Genomic DNA, 22,934 nt, shown 5'->3' on the forward strand with positions numbered 1-22,934 from the left:
CATCATCACTCATATCACACTAAGGACATGGCTAAGATGTCATCGCTCATATCACACTAAGGACATGGCTACGATGTCATCGCTCATATCACACTAAGGACATGGCTAAGATGTCATCGCTCATATCACACTAAGGACATGGCTACAATGTCATTGCTCATATCACACTAAGTACATGGCTACGATGTCATCGCTCATATCACACTAAGGACATGGCTACGATGTCAGCTCTCATATCACACTAAGGACATGGCTAAGATGTCATTGGTCATATCACACTAAGGACATGGCTACGATGTCAGCTCTCACATCACACTAAGGACATGGCTACGATGTCAGCTCTCACATCACACTAAGGACATGGCTACGATGTCAGCTCTCATATCACACTAAGGACATGGCTACGATGTCAGCTCTCACATCACACTAAGGACATGGCTACGATGTCAGCTCTCATATCACACTAAGGACATGGCTACGATGTCAGCTCTCATATCACACTAAGGACATGGCTACGATGTCAGCTCTCACATCACACTAAGGACATGGCTACGATGTCAGCTCTCACATCACACTAAGGACATGGCTACGATGTCAGCTCTCACATCACACTAAGGACATGGCTACAATGTCAGCTCTCACATCACACTAAGGACATGGCTACGATGTCAGCTCTCATATCACTCTAAGGACATGGCTACGATGTCAGCTCTCACATCACACTAAGGACATGGCTACGATGTCAGCTCTCACATCACACTAAGGACATGGCTACGATGTCAGCTCTCACATCACACTAAGGACATGGCTACGATGTCAGCTCTCACATCACACTAAGGACATGGCTACGATGTCAGCTCTCACATCACACTAAGGACATGGCTACGATGTCAGCTCTCATATCACTCTAAGGACATGGCTACGATGTCAGCTCTCACATCACACCAAAGACATGGCTACACTGAGATGTCAGCTCTCACATCACACTAAGAAGTCATCGCTCATATCACACTAAGGACATGGCTAAGATGTCATCGCTCATATCACACTAAGGACATGGCTACGATGTCAGCTCTCACATCACACTAAGGACATGGCTACGATGTCAGCTCTCACATCACACCAAAGACATGGCTACACTGAGATGTCAGCTCTCACTTCACACTAAGGACATGGCTACGATGTCAGCTCTCACATCACACTAAGGACATGGCTACGATGTCAGCTCTCACATCACACCAAAGACATGGCTACACTGAGATGTCAGCTCTCACATCACACTAAGGACATGGCTACGATGTCAGCTCTCATATCACACTAAGGACATGGCTACGATGTCAGCTCTCATATCACACTAAGGACATGGCTACGATGTCAGCTCTCACATCACACTAAGGACATGGCTACGATGTCATCGCTCATATCACACTAAGGACATGGCTACGATGTCATCGCTCATATCACACTAAGGACATGGCTAAGATGTCATTGCTCATATCACACTAAGGACATGGCTAAGATGTCATCGCTCATATCACACTAAGAACATGGCTAAGATGTCATCGCTCATATCACACTAAGGACATGGCTAAGATGTCATCGCTCATATCACACTAAGGACATGGCTACGATGTCAGCTCTCATATCACACCAAAGACATGGCTACACTGAGATGTCAGCTCTCACATCACACTAAGGACATGGCTACGATGTCAGCTCTCATATCACACTAAGGACATGGCTACACTGAGCATTTCTAAGTGCTCATTGTACAAAAAGTAAGTTATTTGCTGTTTGTATACAATTTTTTATTTATTTTTAAGTTTTGATTATTTTTTTTTCTATTCTCTCCCTTTAATTTTTCTCTTTTTCTCTCTTTCCAGGTTTACAGTTTGAAGCCTTTTGAAATATGGAGGATTTCAGGAATTTTTCCAGACTTAACTTTCAAGCTAAAATACAAGTGATAAGTAATGGAAGACCAATGCCTGAGCTGAGGGGCCTACTTCAGCAACAAAAGAATACAACAAGATCTTTTCAAACAGAGTGGTACGAGAGAAAAGAATGGCTGTGTGGCTGTGCAACAAATAATCGTCTTTACTGCTTTCCCTGCCTTCTGTTCTCCACTACCGACAACGTTTGGACCAAAACAGGATTTTCAGATTTAAAAAATGTATCCAGGGGCCTCAATAAACATGAGCAATCACTCACTCACACCCAGAACCTAATTGCTTTTAAAATGTTTGGAACTGCAAGGATAGATGCAGCTTTAAGCGAACAGCGACGATTAGACATTAGCAACCACAATGCTAAAGTTAAAGACAACCGTGAAATTTTAAAACACCTTATTGATACCGCCATACACCTAGCAAAACTGGAGTTAGCATTTCGTGGGAATGATGAAGGTGCTAACTCTTACAATCGTGGCAACTATGTGGAGACTGTATATTTTCGAGCAGAGGCTAATGAAAAGTTAGCAAATCATTTGAAGACATCCACAGTTTTTTCTGGTTTATCAAACAAAATCCAAAACAATTTGATTGAAGCAGTCGCTGATGTCATTAGAGATGACATAAAAAAGGAAATTGATGCAGCCACATTTGTTGCTGTTGAAGTTGACGAGACAACAGATGTCACAAACAAATGCCAGATCTCTGTCATTTTCCGTTATGTGATGGGCAGTGAGGGGACTTTTGAGGTGAAGGAGGCGTTCTTAGGTTTTGATGAAGTGATTGACAGACGAGCACCATCTATTGCTAACTATGTATTTGGTGTATTGGAAAAATACAATTGTATAGAAAAGCTGGTAGCTCAGACTTATGATGGAGCTGCTGTGATGGCATCAGATCTTAATGAGGTGCAATCTAAGATAAAAGAAAAAATTCCCGAAGCCATGTTTATACATTGTTATGCCCACAAATTGAACCTGGTGCTCTCGAATTCAGCAAAAAGTATACCTGAGTGTACAAGTTTTTTTGCAAAACGTACCTCTTTTTTCAATCAATCTACCAAGCGCGCTCACCTACTCGATGATGTTGTTAAGAAACGTTTGCCAAGAGCAGCACCCACCAGATGGAGTACAAATTCAAAACTAGTGCAGATGGTCAACATGTACCAAACAGATCTGCGTGCTATGTTTGATATTATAAGCAAAAATGAAAGAGAATGGTATTCTGACACCACAGTGATGGCTGATGGATTTGATACATGGCTGAGTAAAGCATCTACCTGCTTTCTACTAATGGCATATGAGGATATTTTTTTAAAAACTGATATACTCTTTTGAATACTTCAGAATAGAGTAATGGATATTGCATTCTGCTGTGATCAAATTCGTGACACAATGTCATTTCTGCAGCTCCGGAGAGACGAATTTGATACGTTCTATGAACGATTTGAGGAAAAACGTGTCAAGCTTGACCTCAAAGAAAACCAGAGAAGCAAAGATCCTACTAAAGATACTAGGAGGAGGCTATATTTTAATATTCTGGATAATGTCAGTGTTCAGATGCAAGCTCGGTTTGAACACTTTGATGACCTTGCATTACTGACTTTGGTGGACTGCACAAAAATGAAAGACATGTCAGAAAATTTTGATGAGACCAAACTGCAAACCCTTTCAAAATATGCAAAGCACTTTGACCTCCTTAGACTCAAGTGTGATCTGGTGGGTTTATATAGCACGGAAAGAGTCAGGAATGAATGCAAATCACCATTAGACCTCCTCAACTTTGTGGCTGCAAATGATCTGCTGAGGGGTCTTCCAGAGGCTGTAAAATTATTTAAGCTGGTGCTCACAATACCAGCTACAACAGCCTCTGTTGAACGTCCTTTTCTGCATTAAAGTGGATTAAAACACATAGCAGGACCCGTACAGACCAAGGCAGACTTTCATCACTGGCACTCTTGTCCATAGAGACGCCAAGACTTTTAAAATTAAGAGAGAGAAATCCAGAGGAGTTTTACAACAAAATCATTGACAACTTTGTTGTGAAAGACCGCAGAATTGACTTAATTTATAAATGAAACTGTAGGTCTAACTCAAGTGAAACTACAGCATGCCTGCCTGTCTGTCTGCAGTACAAACATAAAAATATAAAGTTTAATACACCCCACATGTTAGAATTTGTTAAATTCATGTTATTTATTAAAGAGTTTTATTTAAAAAAAAATATTATAAATAAATTTATCTTTGAAAATAAAAAAGTCTGTTTTTTTTATAAGAATTTATTTTGAAGTACAATTTTCAGCTGATGCAATATTAGCCAAATTTTAAAAATATGCTTTATTCTGCAGGTAATCGACATATTACAAATGAGCTGGTGCTTTAGTGCAGTGTTTCTGAACCATGGTACTCAAGTACCACAAACAGTCTAGGTTTTCATTATAGCGGAACCAGTGCAAAGGTGAACTAATCAGCTGAGCAGTAACACCATGGTTACTAACATGGTATCTCACCCATAAACCTGCCCTGTTGGGGGTACTTGAGGACAGCAGTTGAAAATAAATGTTTTAGTGTAACTGTCTGTCTAATTTTTATATTTCAAATCAAAAGGAAAAATTTAAATCTCATCACATAAAATGAATAAAGAAGATCTGCATCTGGGAAGGTAAGACCATGCATCCTATTTTTTTTTCCGTTTGTCTTCAATGAGTATAAATAGTAGAACTGCAAAATTTTGCCTATAATCGAATCATAATTCAATTAGTTTCTTACCTGTATGTGTGTGTTGTAATTAATGTGCTAATTGCCCTTGTGCAACCTGCTAAATTATTTGTATATTTAAGCTACATCGATTAGGTTCATATATGGGTTTGTCAGGCATATCATAGCAAGTGCCTCACCAACCTCTGACTTCACTGCACGTCACTGATATATATATATATATATATATGTATATATAAAACACGGAAGGGAACTGCACTCCAAGACCGGACCAGGTACACATCTAGTGACTCAGCGACATCCCAGCCCTGGGTGCTAAATAGCTTTTCCCATTTGGCCAGATGCGGTAACTAACCTTTCCAGTTGTGATTTTATCTTAGCTGTGAGTTAGCTGGTGAGTACTGGGTGTCTCTATGTGTTGTATTACTTTTTGTTTGTAATCCCCCTTGTTTCTTGCACCCATTCCAGACTGGGGTTAACTGCCTGTGGTTCTGGTGACATCACAGCTTTTTTGGAGTGCTATTTAGCACCCAGGGCTGGGATGTTGCTGAGTCACTTGATGTGTACCTGGTCCGGTCTTGGAGTGCAGTTCCCTTCCGTGCTTTGTATTTCTCTGGGTGATTACATCCACCTGTGCACCCCTTCTTTGTTCTTAGTTTGTTTGGCTTTGTAAGCTCGCATGGTGTGGCTGTGTTAGGGACTCAGGCAGTGGAAAGGACCTTGACGTGGTGCCTGAGCTTTTCCCATTTGGCCAGATGCATGCGGTAACTAACCTTTCCAGTTGTGATTTTATCTTAGCTGTGAGCTAGCTGGTGAGTGCTGGGTGTCTCTATGTGTTGTATTACTTTTTGTTTGTAATCCCCCTTGTTTCTTGCACCCATTCCGGACTGGGGTTAAATGCCTGTGGCTCTGGTGTCATCACAGCTTTTTTGGAGTGCTATTTAGCACCCAGGGCTGGGATGTTGCTGAGTCACTTGATGTGTACCTGGTCCGGTCTTGGAGTGCAGTTCCCTTCCGTGCTTTGTATTTCTCTGGGTGATTACATCCACCTGTGCACCCCTTCTTTGTTCTCAGTTTGTTTGGCTTTGTAAGCTTGCATGTTGTGGCTGTGTTAGGGACTCAAGCAGTGGAAAGGACCTTGACGTGGTGCCTGAGCTTTTCCCATTTGGCCAGATGCGGTAACTAACCTTTCCAGTTGTGATTTTATCTTAGCTGTGAGCTAGCTGGTGAGTGCTGGGTGTCTCTATGTGTTATATATATATATATGTGTGTGTGTGTATGTATATATATATATATATATATATATATATATATATATATATATGTGTGTGTGTGTATTTATTGTATATTTTTTAAGTGTTTATATAATAAAAGGAAGATATAGATGTAGCCTTTGTTAAATATATATTTACAGGTATTTCTATAACCAGGTAAATTTAAACTACAGATCCTTTTCTCCCAGGTTAAGGGTCTACTAGTAAAGTCAGAATTAAACTTATGATACGGATAGAGCAAACAATTGTACACAACTTTCCAATTCACTACTATTATCTAAATGTACACAGGATTGTATATGCACACTTTCTGAGGCACCAGCTGCTACTGAGCACAGAATATATGTATATGGATTTTGTGATTGGCTGATGGCTGTCACATCATGTATTAAGAAGGAAAATAAAACTAACATTTGTCAGAAAAAATCTACCACTCGTTTGAAATTAAATTCTTTTGCAATGTTTGGCCATGTGTCTTCTAGTATGAAATTAGTTACATGCTTTAATACATGGGGGTATTAATAGTGTAAGACTGGGGTAAAACGTCCAAAAACAAAAAGGAGAGGCAAAGGTCTCAAAGGGGTTTAGATAGGATCTGAATAGCTGTAAGTTCTACAAACATTTGACTGATTAATATTCCATATTATGTTTGATACCTAAGAGAGGTTAGCTGAGTAGTTAGCGTAACACTTTAATCATCACCGGAACCATTTAATATACTCTGGTCTCTTGTATAGTCACAATTATCTGTGTGCGTTCTTTGGTGCGCAACCAGGTGCCTCCTTTGAATGTAGCCTTTTCCACACTGCAGACAAACATGCGGCCTGTCCCCTGTGTGAGTCCACTGGTGCTTAATAAGACTTGCATTTGATGATAAAGCTTTGCCGCATACCTGACAAACATAAGGCTTCTCTCCTGTATGAATTCTCTGGTGCGTCGCTAGATTTCCAGCTTCCGAGAAACATTTCCCACATGTCTGGCAAGCATATGGTTTCTCTCCTGTGTGTGTCTTTTGGTGTTTGGCAAGATGGGTCATTTGAGCGAATCCTTTCCCACACAGCGGACAAATGTACGGCCTCTCCCCAGTATGAGTTCGGTGGTGTTTGATTAGCGTAGCTTGAGCAGTAAAGCTTTTTCCACACACTTTACACACAAAAGGTCTCTCTCCTGTATGAGTTCGCTGGTGTGTAGCTAAATTCCCTATCTCTGAGAAACCTCTCCCACATATCTGGCAAACGTATGGTTTCTGTCCTGTGTGGGTTCTCTCATGAGTAACCAGATGTATCCTTTGCCTAAAGCCTCTCCCACATTCCTGGCAAGCGTATGGTTTCTCTCCTGTATGGATTCTCAGATGTTTGACCAGTTTGGACCTTACCGTAAAGACCTTCTCACACACTGGACAAACATATATATTTTCTGTATTTGTGGTATTGTGTAAAGTCTGTAGCTTTGATTGAACATGTTTGTCCTTGACATTAGACATTAGTCCTACAGATGATGCTTGGGGAACTTCGTAAGATGTGGTGCTTTTAACCCATTTATCAGAATTGGTAGTCTCTTCCTGATTAAGTCTCTTTATCAGGCACGTAGAGGCACTATGTTTGTCAACACTCTCATCTGAAGAACATGATATTTGTGCACAGTCATGAGACTCTGGTGAACATGGTTCTTGACTTCTAAATGAAACATGTTCTTGATGCATCTGAGACATTATCATCAATGCTGGGCAAGCAGCTTTGTGCAATTCTTTTATCTTATTGCCACTCGACGATACTCCTGTTTGGAAGCAAAACACAATATGTATATATTAATAATATATAAATCTTGCATATATTTTTTAGACAAAAAACAATCAAATTTGTTATATGAAATGAGAGGGCTAGTGATCTGCAGTCCTACAAACACGCCATAATTTGGAGTGATGGTAATCTCCAAAAACATTCACACATATGAAAGAGATAGATCTAAGTAAGCATGAAAAAAGTTCCATAGTATAATAGCTCTTACTCTTTAATTATAATATCCCTACATACCAAAATACACTTTAGAACTTTTGGTTTTTTTTTTAAATGTCTTTTGGTCCAATCAGCAATGATTTTCGGATTAGACACATAAGCGTACATGTATTTGCACACTGACCAACTTCCTCTTCCAGGGCCTGATATTCAACACTTCACCGGCATAGAGAGAAATCACAAAAAAAAAAACTTTGGGATTTTTGTTAGACCTTGTATTTTAATGTAGACATCTCTTTTTCACATAAACTACACTACATAGCAAGATAAACATTTCTCAAGATAAAATTTGTGTTTCTACTTTTTTTTTTAATGGTCTCACTGTACCGACGAGACTTAGAATATCTCACCTGAGCGGTGAGGTTTTGAATAACCGACGCGCTAGCAGAGAAAGTGGTATCCCATAGCAACATGTATACCAGCTATGCTAGTGTGTCTATCTGGCAATGCAAGGCATATTTTACCGATGTGAGGGAGATTTGGAAAGAGCTGAATAACATCAACAATTCAAGAATATTTATTGAAAGCAGTGGAAATATATTTGTTTTAATGTCAGTCCAGAATAGTTCTGATCTCACTTGTTATAGCTCAATGAAACACACACATTTATCTTTCTCTATATAGAAAAGCAATCAACAGAGCAATTAAAAAGTTAAAGCTCCATAAGACCCCTGGCCCGGACGGTTTTCCCCCTCTATTCTATAGGTCCTATAATGACATTCTTTCTCCTTACTTGCAGAGGCTCTTTACCCAAGCCTTCATATCGGGCTCATTACTCTCTGAGGTCCTTGAAGCCAGTATTTTAACCATACCTAAGGAAGGGAAGGACCCTCAGCTATGTTCTAGCTATCGTCCCATTTCACTCATAAACATAGATGTCAAACTGTTTGCTAAAATCTTGGCTAGTAGATTATCTAAACTGCTACCTACTATCATCCATAGAGACCACGTTGGGTTTACCTTGTCTAGACAGGGTTCTGACAGCACTAGGAGACTTTTGAACATCTTTACAGAGAATGGGCCTCCCACTCCTGACCCTTTCTTTTGATGCTGAAAAAGCCTTTGACAGGGTCAGGTGGGATTATATGGATGATGTTATGAAACAAATGGGTATCCCGAGAGCCTTTCAAGAGGCCGTTAGAGCCTTATATTCTGGCCCCACAGCTAGAGTGAGAGGGTTGGGCTTCTGTTCCGACCTCTTTTCACTTAGTAACGGAACCAGACAGGGGTGGTCCCCTGTCCCCACTTCTATTCACCATAGCCATTGAGCCCTTAGTGGCCGCAATATGCCAACACCCAGATATTAAAGGCCTCTTTCTTCATGGTACCCTTCAGAAACTGAGCCTCTTTGCTGATGACCTCACAGTCTTTCTATCGGATCCCATTAGATCGCTACCCCCCCCCCTCTTGGATCTGTTTAGACGTTTTGGTACTCTTTCGTACTATAAACTAAATGTTGATAAAACTGAGGCCTATCCCCTAAATATACCTGAGACCCAAATTGTCAACCTCCGGGAGCAATATTCCTTCAGATGGAATAGAAATGGCATTAAACATCTTGGGGTGTTCATGTCACATGACCCGAAAAAGGTAGTGGAGGAGAACTACTCTTGTATATTACAATCCCTAACCCATGATGTCACGTTACCCAGATACAGAGAGATATCCTGGATGGGGAGAATCTCTGCCTTCAAGATGATGTTGCTCCCGAAGCTTACCTACCTCTTTAGGTGCTTGCCCCTGGGAGTCCTGAAAGCTCTCCTAGACCAATTTCAATCAGTCTTAAACACCTATGTCTGGGGCAATACCAAACCCTGTATAACACGTACTGTTCTACAAGTACCAATAGCAAAAGGTGGGCTAGGGTTGCCCAATTTAAAATCCTATTATGACGCTACAATGTTGACGCATATCTCTAACTGGCAGGGCTCAGAGGAACACCCCAGATGGTACGAGATAGAGCAAGCATCGCTTCCTGCCAATGTTCTTTTACAAGATCTCCCATGGCTCCCCCAACACTGTTTAACTAAATTCTCGATCACTAATTCAGTCTTACTCGATTGCCTAAAAGCATGGCACAAACTGAGACACTATCCCCAGGTAGCTCCCCGCCCTTCCCCAATTCATAGTATTAGGGGCCTGATCTTGGGCCTCCCTGAATCTAATCCCAAACTTTGGGAAACCTCGAGATTATGTATCCTCACAGACTTATATGATGGGGCCAGTTGGTTCACTGCCAACGAAATGAATCTAAAATTCGACATCCCCCAAAAACTCACATTTGAATCAATGAGATTACGGTCCATTTTACACAGTTGGGGGTTTACCACCTTGACCCGAAGGCAGGCCTACAGGGACAGAGACCTATGACAATACACTATAAATGCTTAATGGACTCCATAAAACTAAGACCCATAACATCCTAGCATGGGAAAGAAACCTTAGAATTGTTGGGGAACTGGAAAGCTGGGAGAGAGCCATTTTATTAACTAAAAAGATAATTAACTGTGTCACGCAGTTTGAACTCTATTACAAGCTCCTGACTAGATGGCACTGGGTTCCGACTAGACTACACAGGCTCTCACACACTCACTAAAACTTATGCTGGAGGAATTGTGGAAATAGAGGTGATGATAAACACATATGGTGGGAATGCCCCCGCATAAAAAATCTGTGGAAAGAGGTACTAGATCTGTGTGACAAACTTGGCATCCCAACAGTACGAACCCCAGAGAGATGCTTACTCCACATAGACCTTCCCCGGAGCACCAAGGCCCAAAAACACCTATTCATATATCTCATGATGGCAACGAAACTCGCTTTGGTGAGACACTGGAAGCAGCAGGTTACCCCCCCCCCCCCCACTACACAAAGTGTTGGAAATGATCAATTACATCAGAGGCATGGAGGAGGTAGTTTCTATTAATAGAGGCACCCTTGACTTGTACTCTCAGATATGGGAGCCCTGGAACTCATTATATGCAAAAACTAGAGGCTAGAATAGACTATGCTGCATCCCCTGTTGAGAGTACCCCAGAACTTTCCTCTCTCTCTTTCTCTTCAAGATTCTTTTCTTTTCCCCCTTCCCTGAGCTGTTCCCTTCCCCTTCTTTCCCCTACTCCCCTCTCCCATACACACCTGATTTTGTATGTTTTGCTCTGATGAAAACGCAGACGTTTGATGATGGCTGTGACTAGATCAATGCTTGCTCATATGTTATTACCTTTGTTACTTAAAATTATGTGGTTTAAGCCCACAGTTATGGGAAGCAGTACCCATCCTATACTAATGTTTATGCTTATATACACGGTTTTCCTTATGTTTACTGCACTAAAAAAAGAAAATAGGCACTTCTATAGATGGCCTCCAAGGTTCAGACACCTGATTTACTGTTACACTGACTTCTATGTAAAGTGAATATGTTATTCCTAATTTGTCTGGACCTGTGGTGCTATCTGCATTCTGTAATCTGCCCATTGTATTATGTTTGTTGCCTTCAATAAAAAATGTATTTAAAACAAAAACAAAAAACAAACAAACAATCAACAGGCCACTGTAAACGCTAATCTAATCTGTTCACTTCATGAAGCAGCGTTAACTGTTTCCTGGTTGCTATGGCAACCACTGAGCCGTGCACCCGCTTAGAGGGGCCGGCTCAGCATTTGACTGACAGCTCACGCTAACTCGTTAGCTTGCAGGACTTATGTGAGAGGAGATAGAACTACAGACTCATGGTCCATAAACTTCATTTTGAAGGGCAGTGGTATTAATATATTTTTATTTTAAATATATCTCAAAAAGCCTGTATATGTTTTAATAGGTGTCTATGGAGAAAACATTTATATAAAAATTTTGGATGTACAAAGGAACAGTTATGAGATTAAAAACAACTATAATGTCCCTTAAAAGCTGTTTAAATTGGAATTAAAACACAAAGGGAAATTAATGTTTGTTCACAGCTGATGCCTCGGGGGAGAATACTCTACTGCTGGATAGTGATCCCTTCACAATCATATAAAAACTTGACAGGAAAATAAAAAAACAATATATTTTTAGATACAAAAAAAGTTTGGCAATATGAAAGTCATTTGTATATCCATACCCAGAATCCCTTGCTCTAGTGAACACTCTGTTGATTTTTTTTAATGAAAGTTTAATTTTTGACTGTACAATTATTTAATTTATATCACTGTATTTACAGTCGCTTTTTCTTCATCCTTTCTACTAAAATGCTCAAAAAGTATGAAGCAAATTGATTTATCTTTGCTGAAAGAGAGAAAAAAAGTCTGAATTCTTGTGGTCGTCGTGGGCCGTCCCTGTACGTCTGTGCTTAGGAAATCATACAATAAACATTTAATTTGCTTTTTATTAGACAATACACATCTATTGCTTCTAGAAAACAATATAATCTATATTTACAAAATGGATGAACAATATTCCGGCGGCACTACCCAAGGTGCCCAACAAGTGAATCTAATACAAAAAAAAAAAAAATCCTATGGAATCCTCTAAACAAAATATAATGGTCATTTGAACTATAATTTTATTCATTCTAGTCTCAAACTCAATGTCCAAAAGCGAACAAACATTCCTATGAGGAGCGGTTTATTCTCTCGATACTATCAATAAGGATTACTATTAGTGGTTTTTGTTACTTTTCTTCTATAATGAATTTATTATGTTTATATTGAGTTAGGGACTACATAGCACCTTCTATATGTACAAAATATCTGAATAATTATCAAGTATCTACTACATAGGGAAGAAGAAAGCCCATTGGTTCCGACACTGCATTGTGATCTAAGCTGAGAGAGCAGCCTACGTCTTCTGAAGGCCTGAGAAGCAAAGAGTCCTATAGATTATCTGGATCTACACAACACAGCAACATGTACCTTAAATTCTATAAAGCCAAGGATCATGTGACACGTGTACATGCCCAGAAGAGTTACCACAAGTAAATAGTATCAAAATGACACAGACACACTTAATAAGGAGAGAATGTTACAATGAGAAGGAAAGAGAAAACCCAATAGATCCTGCAACACAAGGTAAACTTAACTGTGATATTCCTAAAAACCCTACCTCATTAATGCTATTGCTAATACTATCCATGTAAAAATTAATTCTCTATATATACCCCTTGCCTATAAATGACACAGATGCACTTAATATGGAGAGAACGTTATAATGAGAGGGAAAGAGAAAACTCAGTAGATTCTCCAACACAAGGTAAACCCAACTGTGATATCACCAAACCCTACCTCATTAATGATACCGCTAATACTATCCACGTAAAAATGAATTCTCTATAAATACCACAGATCTACTTAATAAGGAGATAACTTTACAATGAAGAGAGGGAAAGAGAAAACCAAATAGATCTTCAAACACAAGGTAAACCAAACTATATCACCAAACCCTACCTCATTAATGATACCGCTAATACTATCCACGTAAAAATGAATTCTCTATAAATACCACAGACCTACTTAATAAGGAGATAACTTTACAATGAAGAGAGGGAAAGAGAAAACCCAATAGATCTTCAAACACAAGGTAAACCAAACTGTGATATCACCAAACCCTACCTCATTAATAAAACCGCTAAAACTATCCACGTAAAAAAATTCATTCTCTATAAATACCCCCCTCCCTATAAATGACACAGACCTACTTAATAAAGGAGAGAACGTTACAATGAGGAGAGGGAAAGAGAAAACCCAGTAAATCCTCCAACACAAGGTAAATCCAACTTTGATATCCCAAAACCCTACTGCTTTAATACCACCGCTAATACTATCCACGTAAAAATTAATTCTCTATAAATACCCCCCTGCCTATAAATGACACAGACACACTTAATAAGGAGAGAACGTTACAATCAGCAGAGGGAAGGAGAAAACACAATAGATCCTCCAACACAAGGTAAACCCAACTGTGATATTCCCAAATCCTACCTCATTAATGCTACTGCTAATACTATACACGTAAAAATGTAGTCCCTATAATTAATCTTACTAAAAAAAATAAACCCTAACAAATGACCTAAAGGACTATTCACAGCCACATCACCAATATCACTCACCTGTACATGGAAAGGTTTCCTCCAGCTCATACGCTTCCTCCTTTATTAATATAGCGTCTAGATTGTCATTGTGAAGAACTGTCACATTCAATAGAGAATAAATTATAGTTTCATGACATTTTATCCTAACATTTAGTTAACAATGCATGTATTAAATAAATATTGTTTAATTAAAATGCTTACATACTGAGCCTTGCCTGTATACTGTGCTCAGTATTATATGTGATGTGTATAAGCAGCTTACGCCAGTACTAATATAAACTATTCGGTGTTATGACAATTCTGTGCTATTAGAGGAAGAAACATACAGTAAAGAATAAAAAGCTGAGGAATCTAAACAAATGAGCAAATACATCAAATGACATCAATTTCTGAATAAAGAGGGAGCTTAATATAAGTGCAGTGTTCTTGTCAGTCTTATATACAAAGGGAGAAGCGCTCAGCCAGGAACTAAAAACGGCTCAGTAGCTTGTTCTTTTTGGTTGTCCCCATCTAGGAGCAACCTCTTTTAGCCCAATTGTGCCATTTACAGAAGAGAACTATCCTGATCCTGCCTAAACAAAGACGGTCCAACCTGAAATATTAGGAAATCTTCCTCTGCATGAAGAACATGGCAACCTCAGACAATGGTTTCTGTGGGCCTCATCACTAAGGTGCAGCCATATCCGTCTGCTCCCTGATGGTGACCCACAAACCACTGAGTTGCTGTTAGTTCCTGGTTGATTTCTTCTTTCTTTGTGTAGATTTCAGTCCCTGATATAATAATAATAATAATAATAATAATAATAATAATAATAATAATAATAATAATAAATATATTTGCCTGAGCTCTTGTGTGTTGGGGATTCCACAATCTGGGGTATCTCACGATTCTTAACCATAATGCCCTTGTACAGATCCTTGTGCCCCTCTATATACTCCCACTCCTCCATAGAGAAATACACTGCAACCTCATCACACTTTATAGGCACCTGAAATAAAGGGGGAAAAGTTCTCAGAGGTGTCCGGACCACACAGTAGCAATAAAAATACAGAAGAGCTCAACCAGTACACAAACAAATGTACCGTGTTTAACTGCAGCAAACATCAAGTTAAAGTAGTGCACTCAGACAAAATGCACTGTACTCCTGAGAAGGACACAAACGATAACTGGTGGATACAAAGATATGCCCTTGTCCTTATGTGCATGTTTCTCGCAAACAGCTATTAGACCACAGATGTATGTGTGTTACTGTCAGACAATGGGTGTACACTAGCTAATCTGTATGTTACTAGCAGACAATAGGTGTACACTAGCTAATCTGTGTACTACCAATAGACAGCTAAGGGGGGTAACATGCTACACTGTATGTTATAGAATCACTGTACTGTGTGTTACAGACAGAAAAAGGTACAGTCACACATCAAAGCATTACAGACATACAAATACTAATCTGTATGTTACTGATAGACAATGGTGTACAGTCACTAATGTGTGTGTTACTGACAGACAATGGTGTACAGTCACTAATCTGTATGTTACTGACAGACAATGGTGTACAGTCACTAATCTGTATGTTACTGACAGACAATGGTGTAAAGTCACTAATCTGTATGTTACTGACAGACAATGGTGTACAGTCACTAATCTGTATGTTACTGACAGACAATGGTGTACAGTCACTAATCTGTATGTTATTGACAGATAATGGTGTACAGTCACTAATCTGTATGTTACTGACAGACAATGGTGTATAGTCACTAATCTGTGTGTTACTGACAGACAATGGTGTACAGTCACTAATCTGTATGTTACTGACAGACAATGGTGTGCAGTCACTAATCTGTATGTTACTGACAGACAATGGTGTACAGTCACTAATCTGTGTGTTACTGACAGACAAAGTGTACAGTCACTAATCTGTATGTTACTGACAGACAATGCTGTACAGTCACTAATCTGTATGTTACTGACAGACAATAGTGTACAGTCACTAATCTGTGTGTTACTGACAGACAATGGTGTACAGTCACTAATCTGTGTGATACTGACAGACAATGGTGTACAATCACTAATCTGTATGTTACTGACAGACATTGGTGTACAGTCACTAATCTGTATGTTACTGACAGACATTGGTGTACAGTCACTAATCTGTATGTTACTGACAGACAATGGTGTACAATCACAAATCTGTATGTTACTGACAGACAAAGTGTACAGTCACTATTCTGTATGTTACTGAAAGACAATGGTGTACAATCACTAATCTGTATGTTACTGACAGACAATGGTGTACAGTCACTAATCTGTATGTTACTGACAGACAATGGTGTATAGTCACTAATCTGTGTGTTACTGACAGACAATGGTGTATAGTCACTAATCTGTATGTTACTGACAGACAATGGTGTACAGTCACTAATCTGTATGTTACTGACAGACAATGGTGTACAGTCACTAATCTGTATGTTACTGACAGACAATGGTGTACAGTCACTAATCTGTATGTTACTGACAGACAATGGTGTACAGTCACTAATCTGTATGTTACTGACAGACAATGGTGTACAGTCACTAATCTGTATGTTACTGACAGACAATGGTGTACAGTCACTAATATGTGTGTTACTGACAAAGTGTACAATCACTAATCTGTATGTTACTGATAGACAATGGTGTACAATCACTAATCTGTATGTTACTGACAGACAATGGTGTACAATCACTAATCTGTGTGTTACAGACAGACAAAGTGTACAGTCACTAATCTGTGTGTTACTGACAATGGTGTAAGTCACTAATCTGTATGTTACTGACAGACAATGGTATACAGTTACTAATCTGTATGTTACTGACAGACAATGGTGTACAATCACTAATTTGTATGTTACTGACAGACGATGGAGTACAATCACTAATCTGTGTGTTACTGACAGACAATGATGTACAGTTACAAATCTGTATGTTACTGACAGACAATGGTGTACAGTTACAAATATGTATGTTACTGACAGACAATGGTGTACAGTCACTAATCTGTGTGTTACTGACAGACAATGGTGTAAGTCACTAATCTGTATGTTACTGACAGACAACGGTGTACAGTCACTAATCTGTGTGTTACTGACAGACAATGGTGTACAGTCACTAATCTGTATGTTACTGACAGACAATGATGTACAGTTACAAATCTGTATGTTACTGACAGACAATGGTGTACAGTTACAAATATGTATGTTACTGACAGACAATGGTGTACAGTCACTAATCTGTGTATTACTGACAGACAATGGTGTAAGTCACTAATCTGTATGTTACTGACAGACAACGGTGTACAGTCACTAATCTGTGTGTTAATGACAGACAATGGTGTACAGTCACTAATCTGTATGTTACTGACAGTCAATAACTAATATTTATGCATTAGACGTAGACAAAAAGGTAAAATCACTTTTCTGCAAGAATCACTGGAATTAAAGGGGTGTTATATCACTGCTCAGATATAAGACATATATTTGGTGATCTCCAAAACACACCTGGGTGAGACTTCCAAAGGACATAATAAACAATCAGTCACATGAAGGAAGGCAGCTGGTGTTCCCCCAGCTGCAGGCATACGCCAAGCGCTCACAGCAGAGCTAAATGGCGAGACGATATAAAACAAAAAGTTTCTAAAACGAGTGAATAAGAAAATGGCAACAATTCAAGGACCGCACTAGTTGAAAAGTAAAAAATTCAACAATTTATTAGTAAAGTGTAAAAAAAAAAACGTACAAATCCATGGCCATACACAGAGGAGTGTGGGATAATGGAACTTGAATCCCTCTGTGTATGTCCATGGATTTGTACGTTTTTTACGCTTTACTAATAAATTGTTGAAGTTTTTACTTTTCAACTAGTGCGGTCCTTGAATTGTTGCCATTTTCTTGTTCACTCATTTTGGAAACTTTTTTTTTTTTAATATATATTTGGTGATGTTGGGGATTAACTAGGGTGAGATAAGGACCACTATCTACACCATTTGACATATCATACCTACCAATAACCATACATGTAGTTAATATGTAAACTATATAGCAATAAATAGGTAACTCATGTACAGATATATAGACATACAATGTACCCACACCACCCTACATAATCACCTATTAAATAAACCTCCTGGCAGCGCTCACCTCTCCCGTCAGTATACAGATGATCTGAAGCGCATGACTCACAAGGGTCTCTCGCACGAGCTTCTTATCGCCATTCATGTCGCTCACGAGCAGCAAGTTAGTCAGATACTGCAACATGAAGTGCACCATAGTCAGATCTTACGTAAGTCCCTCATAGTCACTGTGTACAGACAGCGCGACTAAAGCACTTGTCTACGTAGTTTCATTGCGCGTCCCACGGTTTTGTGATTCTACAACAGTCTCTGGAGAGAGGTCCCAATGCACTAAGGCATCACTTCTAGTGAACAAAAACCGTCAGTCTGAGATACACAGCAATTTGTAGCGCAGGACACACCATGTTATAGCAAGCAGCAAGGGGTTAAATCACTGTTTGACTGGGTGTTCAATGGAACCAATGGGTTAAATCCCTACTGGGAAATTCTGAGGAGGTGTGAGAGGAGTTTTATGTGTGTTACTGCACACCAGGGGTTAAATTACTATGTTTACTGGCAACTATTGGGTGAAATCACTGTGTCGTCATAATCATACTGTTGCCAAAACAATAATCATGTGTAAAATATTGTTACAACTAAATGTGTGGACCAGTCCGTATAGCTGCTGCTGAGTGACACTAGATGTGGTATACAACCGGGAGGGGTGTCACGTGAACAGATGTACAGTGCACGGAATATTACGGTATTTCTCTACTATTCCGGGACAAACATTTTTTCCCCTCTCAGCTGACTCTTCACCTCACTGAGCCTCTCACAACATTACAAATTACACAATATTGCTAACTAGACTAGATTACTAACACAGTACACTAGTTAGACAAGATTACTAATTGCACAAGATTACTAACTACACATAATTACTAACTAAACAAGATTACTAACTACACAAGAATACTAACTACACATAATTACTAACTAAACAAGATTACTAACTACACATGATTACTTGTTACACAAGATTAGTAACTACACAAGATTATTAACTAAACAAGATTACTAACTAAACAAGATTACTTGTTACACAAGATTAGTAACTACACATGATTACTAACTACACAAGATTACTAACTAAACAAGATTAGTAACTACAAATGATTACTTGTTACACAAGATTACTAACTACACATGATTACTTGTTACACAAGATTAGTAACTACACATGATTACTTGTTACACAAGATTAGTAACTACACATGATTACTTGTTACACAAGATTAGTAACTACAGCCAGTGCTCGACAAATCTGTATAAAAATTAGGAGCTAGTAAGAATATTTAGGAGCCAGACAGATTAGTTGTATATAGATATATGGAGAACAACCAAAAAAGTTAGGAGCCAGTTGTAAAATTTTAGGAGCCACTGGCAACTTGGCTCCTGGTTTTGTCGAGCCCTGAACTACACGATTACTAACTAAACAAGATTACTAACTACACATGATTACTTGTTACACAAGATTAGTAACTACACATGATTACTAACTAAACAAGATTACTAACTAAACAAGATTACTAACTACACATGATTACTTGTTACACAAGGTTACTAACTACACATGATTACTTGTTACACAAGATTAGTAACTACACGATTACTTGTTACACAAGATTAGTAACTACACATGATTACTTGTTACACAAGATTACTAAACTACACATGATTACTTGTTACACAAGATTAGTAACTACACAAGATTACTAACTAAACAAGATTATTAACTAAAAAGGATTACTAACTACACAAGATTAGTAACTACACATGATTAATTGTTACACAAGATTACTAACTACACATGATTACTTGTTACACAAGATTAGTAACTACACATGATTACTAACTAAACAAGATTAACTAAAAAAAGATTACTAACTACACATGATTACTTGTTACACAAGATTAGTAACTACACATGATTACTTGTTACACAAGATTACTAACTACACATGATTACTTGTTACACAAGATTAGTAACTACACATGATTACTAACTAAACAAGATTACTAACTAAACAAGATTACTAACTACACATGATTACTTGTTACACAAGATTAGTAACTACACATGATTACTTGTTACACAAGATTACTAACTACACATGATTACTAACTAAACAAGATTACTAACTACACTGTATTACTTGTTACACAAGATTACTAGTTTTACCTCTCCGGTCAGGAGATAAACCATTTCCTGGATGTGGTGCAGAACCGTCAGCCGTCTCTCGCCCTCACCCATGGTCAGTGAGATCTGTACAGGCACAAAATAAAACAGATATGATGTAAGGGAAGCCATCTGCCTCGTTATCAACCCTAGTGATCCCCTGTGCCCAGAAAAATGCCCATCTGCGTCTGGGTCACATCCTCACCTCTCCCCTTCACAGCTGAGCCTACTGCACCTCTTTATACATGGGAGTCAGGCTCAGCCCACTCCTACCCCCCCCCCCATGTACTGACCCAGGACAGGAGGTAAGGGGGTGCAGTCTGAGTTATCAGCTGCCACATGTATAGGCACACAAGGGGTTAATCTCTGCCATTGTATATTGCACTCTGGGTAATCAGCTGGCACATGTATAGACACACAAGGGGTTAATCTCTGCCATTATATATTGCACTCTGGGTAATCAGCTGGCATAAGTACAGAATTATACATGACTAAGAGCCTTCAATAGGCTTGAAACGTTGTATGTTTGTTTCTGAGGACCCTATGTGGAAATAAAGGTTCTTTTAAAGGATTTTGGAGGCGGGAATATATTTTGCTTTTGGATAAGTACAGGCACACAAGGGGTTAATCCCTGCTAGCCTGTATTGCACTCTGGGTAATCAGCTGGCATAAGTACAGGTTTACAAGGGGTTAATCACTGCTAGCTTGTATTGCACTCTGGGTAATCAGCTGGCATAAGTACAGGTTTACAAGGGGTTAATCACTGCTAGCTTGTATTGCACTCTGAGTAATCAGCTGGCATAAGTACAGGCACACAAGGGGTTAATCACTGTTAGCCTGTATTGCACTCTGGGTAATCAGCTGGCATAAGTACAGACACACAAGGGGTTAATCACTGCTAGCTTGTATTGCACTCTGGGTAATCAACTGGCATAAGTACAGGCACACAAGGGGTTAATCACTGTTAGCCTGTATTGCACTCTGGGTAATCAGCTGGCATAAGTACAGGCACACAAGGGGTTAATCACTGCTAGCCTGTATTGCACTCTGGGTAATCAGCTGGCATAAGTACAGACACACAAGTGGTTAATCACTGCTAGCTTGAATTGCACTCTGGGTAATCAACTGGCATAAGTACAGGCACACAAGGGGTTAATCACTGTTAGCCTGTTTTGCACTCTGGGTAATCAGCTGGCATAAGTACAGACACACAAGCGGTTAATCACTGCTAGCTTGTATTGCACTCTGGGTAATCAACTGGCATAAGTACAGGCAAACAAGGGGTTAATCACTGTTAGCCTGTATTGCACTCTGGGTAATCAGCTGGCATAAGTACAGGCACACAAGGGGTTAATCACTGCTAGCCTGTATTGCACTCTGGGTAATCAGCTGGCATAAGTACAGGCACACAAGCGGTTAATCACTGCTAGCCTGTATTGCACTCTGGGTAATCCGCTGGCATAAATACAGGCTTATAAGGGGTTAATCACGGCTAGCTTGTATTGCACTCTGGGTAATCAAATGGCATAAGTACAGGCACACAAGGGGTTAATCCCTGCTAGCCTGTATTGCACTCTGGGTAATCATCTGGCACATGTATGGGCACACAAGTGGTTAATCCCTGCTAGCCTGTATTGCACTCTGGGTAATCAGCTGGCACATGTATGGGCACACAAGGGGTTAATCCACTGTTAGCCTGTATTGCACTTTGGGTAATCAGCTGGCACATGTATGGGCACACAAGGGGTTAATCCACTGTTAGCCTGTATTGCACTTTGGGTAATCAGCTGGCACATGTATGGGCACACAAGGGGTTAATCCACTGTTAGCCTGTATTGCACTCTGGATAATCAGCTGGCACATGTATGGGCACACAAGGGGTTAATCACTGCTAGCCTGTATTGCACTCTGGGTAATCAGCTGGCACGTGTATGGGCACACAAGGGGTTAATCACTGCTAGCCTGTATTGCACTCTGGGTAATCAGCTGGCACATGTATGGGCACACAAGGGGTTAATCCCTGCTAGTCTGTATTGCACTCTGGGTAATCAGCTGGCACATGCATGGGCACACAAGGGGTTAATCCCTGACAGTTCTGCGGCACTCTGGGTAATCAGCATGCACACAAGGGGTAAAGCACGCTCCCGCTGTTAGCTCTTAAACGTATTCCCGCTCGCCCTCTATAACGCGCTTACCGTACCGGCTTTTGGTTAAGGCTCCCGTCATGCAACGCTCATTCTATGCCGCTTAGTGATGACGCAGCGTTCCCATTACCATCATGGCTTCCGCTGCTTCACGCCCGTAGGATTTTGCTACCCTCGAGCTGAGCATGCTCAGTATGAGGTAATTGCATTCAACAGCTGACTGAAAGGAATGTATGGAATGCAATTAGGCATGCGCAGAGCTACTGGTAGCAAATTCTGAAGGGAGAGACATTTACCTCTTAAACAGGCAACTCAGCCCCAGCATGCTCAGTAGAAGCAGAGGTACCCCTCAAACTGCCCATGCGCGACAGCCATAGGTTTCATATCCAATAAAGCGTTTTATTCTTAAAGGGGCAGGTAATCATACCATTATATGCCCTCAAA

General features: G+C 39.7%; 1 protein-coding gene across 1 annotated transcript; it reads right to left on the reverse strand.

The window, feature by feature from the left end:
* Positions 1-6,374: 6,374 nt before the first annotated feature.
* LOC128666747 (zinc finger protein 570) lies at positions 6,375-22,572 on the reverse strand. The gene is made up of 6 exons (XM_053721509.1): positions 22,547-22,572; positions 20,350-20,433; positions 18,196-18,303; positions 14,861-15,008; positions 14,038-14,115; positions 6,375-7,713 (listed from the first exon to the last, which is right to left on the reverse strand). Exons 2-6 carry the CDS (start codon positions 20,419-20,421, stop codon positions 6,629-6,631), a joined length of 1,491 nt encoding a protein of 496 aa, XP_053577484.1. The 5' UTR covers positions 20,422-20,433; positions 22,547-22,572; the 3' UTR covers positions 6,375-6,628.
* Between the last annotated feature and the right edge of the window lie 362 nt (positions 22,573-22,934).

This window comes from Bombina bombina, chromosome 7 (assembly GCF_027579735.1).
Source record: "Bombina bombina isolate aBomBom1 chromosome 7, aBomBom1.pri, whole genome shotgun sequence".
In the NCBI taxonomy this organism is placed as follows: Eukaryota; Metazoa; Chordata; class Amphibia; order Anura; family Bombinatoridae; genus Bombina; species Bombina bombina.

Excerpts from the sequence above, each read along its gene's own strand:
- LOC128666747 (XM_053721509.1), bottom strand. The coding sequence starts at position 20,421 with ATGGGTGAGGGCGAGAGACGGCTGACGGTTCTGCACCACATCCAGGAA. Across the intron at positions 18,304-20,349 it reads TTTATCTCCTGACCGGAGAG|TATCTGACTAACTTGCTGCT; the intron begins GTAAAACTAGTA and ends TTCATGTTGCAG. Across the intron at positions 15,009-18,195 it reads TCTGTATACTGACGGGAGAG|GTGCCTATAAAGTGTGATGA; the intron begins GTGAGCGCTGCC and ends CCTTTATTTCAG.